This window comes from Apodemus sylvaticus, chromosome 10, assembly GCF_947179515.1.
Source record: "Apodemus sylvaticus chromosome 10, mApoSyl1.1, whole genome shotgun sequence".
Taxonomy (NCBI): Eukaryota; Metazoa; Chordata; class Mammalia; order Rodentia; family Muridae; genus Apodemus; species Apodemus sylvaticus.
Window position 1 is genome coordinate 84,770,101 of NC_067481.1, and position 7,743 is coordinate 84,777,843.

The following is a 7,743-nucleotide window of genomic DNA, read 5'->3' on the forward strand; positions in this document are numbered from 1 at the left end:
AAGTACACTCATAACTATAGAAGGACAAGAAAATATAAAATACTTTGTTTACTTTGCCAGAGCTGTTCCAAATCCCTTTTTAAGTCGGTCATACTGAATGTTTAATAGTTATTTTTGCCATTAGCTTTTACACATAAGCAACTTTTTGGAATATGTCTACAACAATTATAACCTGTGCACTTTACTGATTATATTTTTCTTTCACAGGAGGTGTCAAAACTCCGATCCCAGCTTGCTAAAAGGAAACAAAATGAGCTCAGACTTCAGAGAGAATTGGATAAAGCTCTGGGCATCAGGCACTTTGACCCTTCCAAGGCTTTTTGTCATGAATCTAAGGAGAATTCGGCCCTCAAGACTCCATTAAAAGAAGGTAAAAAACAAAAAAAATGTGCTTATGGTCCTGTCATTCTCCTCTTTCCCTTTGTTTTCATGGCAGTTGGTGAATAACTTTTTATAACCTATGAAACTTTGTTGGTATCTTCTGATATAGAAGAAATTCTTACCAAGTTGATGTCCACGATGCCACTTTCTCCTCCCTTACTCTGCTTCTCTATCCAGATCCCCTGTCCTTCAAGCTCCATTGCATCTTCTGTAGTCTGTCTTTTATTGTTGGTACCAGCAGCCTCCCTCCTAGTCCCTCTGAATTGCATTTCTCTTTGCCAAAGGTCTCCCTCTGAATAGAAACTACATTGTAACCTAAGTGTGTCTTCGATCAATAATAGTCTTTTACATTTCAAGCTTAGAGAAGTTTTTTTTCTTGACAGAAACTTTGTATATTTCGTAAGTCCTAACTGCTTGAAATACTGAATATTATATATGTATATATGTTTTGTAATATATGCATGTTTTATATATATGTATATTATATATTATAATTATGGTACTTCTGGCTTTACAAAGATAAGTCTAGTTTTAGTTTATAATGGCTTAGGAATTTTGTTTGGTTTGATTTTCAATGATTTATTTCTAGGCCCATGGATGGCTAGGCAAGTTGTACCTGCGTTACATCCACAGCCTGGCTCATCTGTTAGTTTTATTATAAAAGACTTAAAGCTCTTTGTCATACTCTTTTTCAGGCAACCCAAACTGCTGCTAAGTTCAGATGCAACTTCAAGGATCGTGGAAGTAAACATCTGAAATACTTGTTGAAGATTATTTTTTTCATTATTCTTGATATTATGTTTATAGTATATATTATATAATGTATTTAATTTCTCTTGCCTATTCTTAGGTATATGAAATGGTAATTGAGCATTTGTTATCAAGATGCCTCTTGACATTTTATTTTCCATTATGTCTCCTTGATCTTCACCTGCATCACCTCATCCTGAACCCTTTGTTTGCTTGGCTGTATGCGTTGCACTACCATCAAACTGGCTTTTTAAGATCAGTATTAAAATCCCCCCCCCCATTCTGTATTCCCTCAGTGTTTTTAGCTTACCTCCTTTCTGTTGCAGTAAAGAGTGGAAAGGCTGAAGCCCTTTGGCTTGGTCTTGTCTGCCTTGATTACTGATCATGCTCACTCTGCTCTCTGCAATCCCTCTCCTTTTCACCTCAACCAGAAATAAGGGAACCCTGATCTCTACAGTAACCTTGGGTTTTCTTTCTTTCTTTTTTAATCAAAGTTGCTAAATTATTTATTTCCAGATTCCTTGGCACTAACGTAGTTTGTCCTATAAACCTACACTTTTTTAAAGATTAGCCTATTCATTTTTCAGACACACTAGAAACCTGGATTCCCACCACCCTCCCCCACCACCACCCCCTTGATCTGAGACTGGGTTTCTTGGTGCAGCCCTGGCTGTCCTAGAACTCCCTCCTTTGACTAGACTGGCCTTGAACTCAAATCTACTGGCTTATATCTCCCAATTTCTAGTATTAAAGGCAAAGATCACATGCCCAGGCTCTCAAGCAAATCTGAAGGACTTTACATGTAAGATTTCTAGAGAATTTGTCATCTGCATATCTTCTGAATGTGATTGTAATATAAAATAAAATCATATAGAAGCTCATACACCCAAACAATGATTAATTTTTATTAAATTAATTACAATATTGCTTCTGTTTAAGATGTATTTGTGTCTACCTTCCCTCCTAATTTCCCCCCAGAATAATAAATGATACCTTTTCTCTTTTTTCTTTTTCTCTTTTAACCCCTGATTTATGCCAGGGGTAGTGGGACACACCTTTAATCCTAGCCTTCTGGAGGTAGAGGCAGATGGATGAGGTCAGTCTACACAGCAAGTCCCAAGCCAGCCAAGACTACTGTAGGCCAAATGAACTTAAATGCTTTCACCTTTCTTCTAGCCCTCCACCCACCATAAAGAGCCAAAGAGGATGGGGACCTGTTCAGAAATAATTACTTGGGGCAAATCCAATCTGCATTGTCAGGTTATCAGCACTTCAGTTCATATGAATGAGGAATGGTTTCTCGGCTCACTTGAAACACCATTCACAAATAGTGCATTTCTCTCTACAGAGTTAGAACAAACAATGATCAGCCAAGAAGGCAAGCCAAATCAATGTCATAGCATTGTCAAAGAAGACCAGCAAAGAGTGGCAAGGGGAACCAATACCACCTCACATAGTTTACTTTCTGTTTGGTTGTATTTATATCCTACCCAAACATCATGTGTCCTGTCAAATAATCTGCTCTAGCAAAACATCACATGCCATTTTTCCAGGCAGCTTCCAGAAAAATACATGTCTGCTTTAGCAAAAATATCCTCGGGCTGGAGGGATGGCTCAGCAGTTAAGAGCACTGACTGCTCTTCCAGAGGTCCTGAGTTCAAATCCCAGCAACCATATGGTGGCTCAGAACCATCTGTAATGAAATCTGATATGTTTGAAGACAGCTACAGTGTACTTACATATAATAAATAAATAAATCTTAAAAAAAAAAAACAAAACCCTGCAGCCTGTAAAGATAGGTAGATGGAGATAGAGGGAAAAAAATCCTCTCATAAGATAAACATCCAGAAAAACATCACATGACAAAATAGTCTCCAAAGAAACCAGAAATTTCCACTTCTGACTACATATTTATTTTTACATTGAAAATTTATATTAGTCATTCTTTTAGAATTTCATAGAGACTTATAGTATTTAAACATAATAACTTACACAGGGAAAACCCGAATAGTCAGCTCTTTTGTGAACTTTGTAATGACAATTATCTACAAGGTAGCATTCATGGGGCTGAAGATTCCCTACAAGGATTAAGGGCTTACTGCACAATCATGAGGACCAGAGTTTGAGTCTTAGGACCTAGTTAACAAGCCAGGTATCTGGTGCACAGCTGATACCCCAGGTCTAAGACAAGTAACAGGAGAATCTGTAGACTCCTGTCTGGCTTCTATCCTAGCCCCCAAAACAGCAAGCCTCAGGTTCAAGGAGAGATCCTACCTCAAAGGAATGGATGGAGAGTGATAGAAAACCACACACACACACACACACACACACACACACACACACACGAAAATAAAACTGTTAGGCTCATTTAGGTTAAATGAAATTTCAGTAGGGTTCTTGTCTTTGACTCATGAGCAAATCATAAGCAACATCCTAAGCACGCATGGGTTTATGCATTCATACTTTTCTGATTGTTCTTTGCTGAAAAGCAAATCTTGACTTTGGCACTTGATTTTTATTTTATTTTTTTAATACCTGGGCCCTGCCACCGTGTAGTCTGTTACTCCCATGGAATCCTTTGATGTTGGATAACTGGAAATAAATGAGGACTCTAGGGGCATGCCATTTGTGGTGGTTTGAATGAGAATGGCCACCCTAGGCCCAAGTATTTAAATGCTACACAGTTCCTTGTGCAGAAGAGAAACTTGTGGTTATTGCCTCTGTGTTGAAGCTTGGGCTTCTCTTGAATGGTACTTCCCGGCCTACTTCTAAACCATAGAGTGGATTGCGCTGGTAATAGGAAGGAAGAGGATGGTGGCAAAGGCAGTGACTAGAGTAGTGACAGTAGCAATAGCATTGGGATAGTAGCAGAAGAATCAAAACAGCCAAGATAGAAAGGCCAGATCAGAAGTGATGAGAAAGGGGTTGTAAAGAGTTGAGAAAGGCCAGAGAGATGCCTCTGTGGTTAAGAGCTAGTCTTCTAGAGGACCTGAGTTCAAGTCTATCACCTGCATGGCAACTACAACTGTCTAGCTCTAGTTCTAAGTGATCCTGTGGCCCCTTCTGGCTTCCACAGGCTCTGTACACGTGTGGCATACAAACATGCAGACAAATTACCATACATAGAAAGTTAAAGAATTGAGCAAACGTGGGCTGTCATGGCCAAAGGAAAGCTACCAAGACTTGTGGGTTAAGCAATCGATGCAAGAACTATAAAACTGTAGGGTTAAGGATCCCAACATCCACTGGGCAGTGGTGGTGCACGCCTTTAATCCCATATCTGAGTTCGAGGCCAGCACGGTCTACAAAGTGAGTTCCAGGACAGCCAGGGCTACACAGAGAAACCCTGTCTGGGGGGGGGGGGGGGAAGGATCCCAACATCGATGAGCTATGAAGGTTGTAACAGCAAAAGGTGCCATAGCCTGTTGCTCTCTGCTGCCAAAGCTCATTGCTGACAGAAGTCATGTATAGAATGTGCCAAGGCCAGGGCTGCTGGTCCTTAAAACACAGAATAAGCCTTCCAAAAGAGATCCAAGATCCCTAGGTCCTTGGCTAAGCTTCTAGGTTTATTAGTCCTGTCATTGGACACTCACCTCAAGTTGGCAGTAGCGGCGGCTGCGGCAGCAGCAGCATTCAATATGATTTCTATTCGAATAGAGTGAATGCCTCTAGTCAACATCATGGTAGCAAGGTCATTACAACAGCTTTACTGACGTTGTGTGTGTGTGTGTATGCACGTGCAATTCTCTTACACTTGTGTCATGCCACACTCATGGAGGTCAGGGGATAATCTATAAGAGTTGGTTCTCCAAGTTCTAACTCACGTCACGTTGGTGTCACCGTTACTAACTAAGCCCACCTCACTGGCCCTTGTTTTCATTTTAAATAAGAACTCCTGTATGGAAATACAAAAGGGAAATTGTTAGATTGCACACATTTCATTTGTACTTTTTTGTGGAGGCACAAAACTTGTAGAAAAAAGAAAGGGAAACGTTGGGCTTTAGCTTGAGACTCTCATAATAACTTAAAGATACCTTTCAAACTTTGCAGAATGTGTGCACACCCTATAAAGGAAAGCATATTTTGGCATTGATTTTAGGTCAAAACAAATTTTGAAATTGGTTGTCCATTTGTTTTGTTATCAGTACAATGGCTCATATCCTAGAAAATGTTGACTGAGTCTAAAGTTGAGACTTAAAGGATCCAAAATATAATCACAGTGTTATCTTTAAATGTAGGTATAGCCATGTATGGTTGTGCACATCTGTAATTCCAGCACTTGGGAGTCTGAGGCAGGAAGATGTAAGTTCATGGCCAGCCTGGCTTTATAGGGAGACCCTGTCTTATAAAATAATAACTTGGTTACAAACTACATAGCAACAGAGTAAAATAAACAGATCTTAAATATTTTAACACAGTTCTGGTAAATAGCTTTATGTTTCCTATACTCCCTCTACAGACAATGATATCGTTCATTCCCCAGAAAGTTCACTTAGGCTTCATTGCCAATTCCTACTCTTCTACCAAGACAAGATCATGCCTTTCACAAAGACAGAATTTTCACCTATTCTGGAATCACATTCCCTGTGCCTAGTTTCATTCACCCAGCGAAATGATTTAGATTCATTTCTGTAGTTTATTTCTTTATATTAAGTAATATTCCCAGTATGGATGAACCAGAATTTGTTTGTCCATTTCTCTGTTGACACCTGTTAGGTTTTATTTCAAGTTTCATGCCTTTCTGAACTAAGCAATGGCGCCCTGTGAGATGCCTCAGTGGGTGAGAGCGCTGGTTGTCAAACTTGAGAACCTGAGTTCATGTACCTAGATCGAAATAGGAGAAAAGCAGCTCCTGCAAGTTAACCTCTGACTGGAATGTCATACACACACACACACACACACACTACAGGCACACATGGCCCTTTCCACATAGCAACATGCACAGAAAAACTAAACGTCAAAAAGTGGAATTAAGCAGCTATGAATACTCATGTGTAAGTCTTTATGGATGGGGTCTATGCTTTCATTCTTCACGAATGCATCCAAGTTTTCTCAGATGGTTCCAGCATTTCCATATTCCCACTGTCATAGTGTTCCATGTTAATTTCCTTATCCATCTATCTGTGGACAACCATTTGGCTTATCTAAGTTTCGGGCCATTTCAAGTTAAGGGATCTGGTGATTCAGTGGGTCAAAGTGCTTCCATTCTAACTGTTGAAAATGTTTACAAAGCACTAAGAATGAGCCACAGTGACACAGTCACTGTTTTGACCACTTAAAAACCAGGTTCAAAAACTTGAGTCTGATCTTCATTTCTAGAAGGTAGGAGATCAAGTTGCTGTAGAGACACTTCCTTTCCTAGAAGCAAAGCTAGCCTCTTATTACCATTCAAATTATTGAGCTACAGTTCTTTAAATAATTCCGAGTATGTTCTCTTTAGATTACATGTATTCAAATTATTATTTCAGTCTGCATTTTATTTATTTATTTATTTATTTATTTATTGGGTTTTTTGTTTGTTTGTTTTTAAACAGGGTTTCTCTATGTAGCCCTGGCTGTCCTGGAACTCACTCTGAAGACCAGGCTGGCCTTGAACTCAGAAATCTGCCTGCCTCTGCCTCCCAAGTGCTGGGATTAAAGGTGTGCATAACCGCTGCCCGGCTCAGTCTGCATTTTATTAATAGTCTAAGTAGAAGTGGTTTACTTTGAGGAATTTCAATTTATCTAATAAAAATTGGTGATTTTAATTTCACTGTTGCTTCAGATACTTGAAGATATCGAGCTATATTTTCCCTGATATTGTAGCTTTTGCATTTTGATAGGACTAATTGTTAAGATACATATTTAAATGCAGCACCTTCCCAACACCCCTCCCACAATTTCTTGACCCTAGTTGGATAATCTGCGTTCTGCATGCCTCCTACAGTTGAGCTATGTCCTCTGGCTAGACTATGAAGCTGCTGTGTGATCTCCCCCAGGCTCTCTATGAAGCTATGCCACTCCTGGTCTGTAGACCAGGCAGGCGTGGAACTTAAGAGATCTAGCCTCTCTTTCCAAGGGGCTGCTTTTAAAGGCATGCACCAGCCATAGTGGAGGCCTTTTATCCCAGCACTCTGGGAGGCGGAGGCAGGCAGATTTCTGAGTTCAGGACCAGCCTGGTCTACAGAGTGAGTTCCAGGACAGTCAGGGCTATACAGAGAAACCCTGTCTTGAAAAAACCAACCCCCCCCCCCAAAAAAAAAACACCAAAAAAAAAAAAAAAGGCATGTGTCACCACTTTCGGAGTGATATTTTAAAGCTCAATTTCAATACTAGCTTCTGTTGATTTTAAAGTTAAAATTGTGCAATACCATAAACCCAGTGTCTCAAAGCTGAAGTAAGCCTAAATCGTCCTTGAAATTCCTAAAAACAGCTGTCTGCTTCACACTTCACTCCTGGAAAATGGCAGTACTCTGTTGGTGTTACAGGCAGGTCTGAGAAGTACTGATCAGCAGTATTTACTGCTTGGCTAAATTTAAGCAAAACACAGTTAACGGAAATGACCAGATCTACGTATTGTTACCACTAGAGTTTTTAGATTGGCATTTGAAATCATTAAGCTAAAAAAGAAAG

The 7,743-nt window shown here is 39.7% G+C and overlaps 1 protein-coding gene across 2 annotated transcripts in view; it reads left to right on the forward strand.

Annotated features, from left to right (window-relative positions):
* The window catches only part of Hmmr (hyaluronan mediated motility receptor), a 28,396-nt gene extending 26,384 nt beyond the window's left edge, over nt 1-2,012 (forward strand). For both annotated transcript variants that reach the window (XM_052196777.1, XM_052196778.1), the window contains 2 exons: nt 208-370; nt 1,077-2,012. In XM_052196777.1, coding sequence (XP_052052737.1) covers nt 208-370; nt 1,077-1,096 — 183 coding nt within the window. In that variant the 3' untranslated portion in view covers nt 1,097-2,012. The remainder of the gene's footprint in view (nt 1-207; nt 371-1,076) is intronic.
* The last annotated feature ends 5,731 nt before the right edge of the window (nt 2,013-7,743 follow it).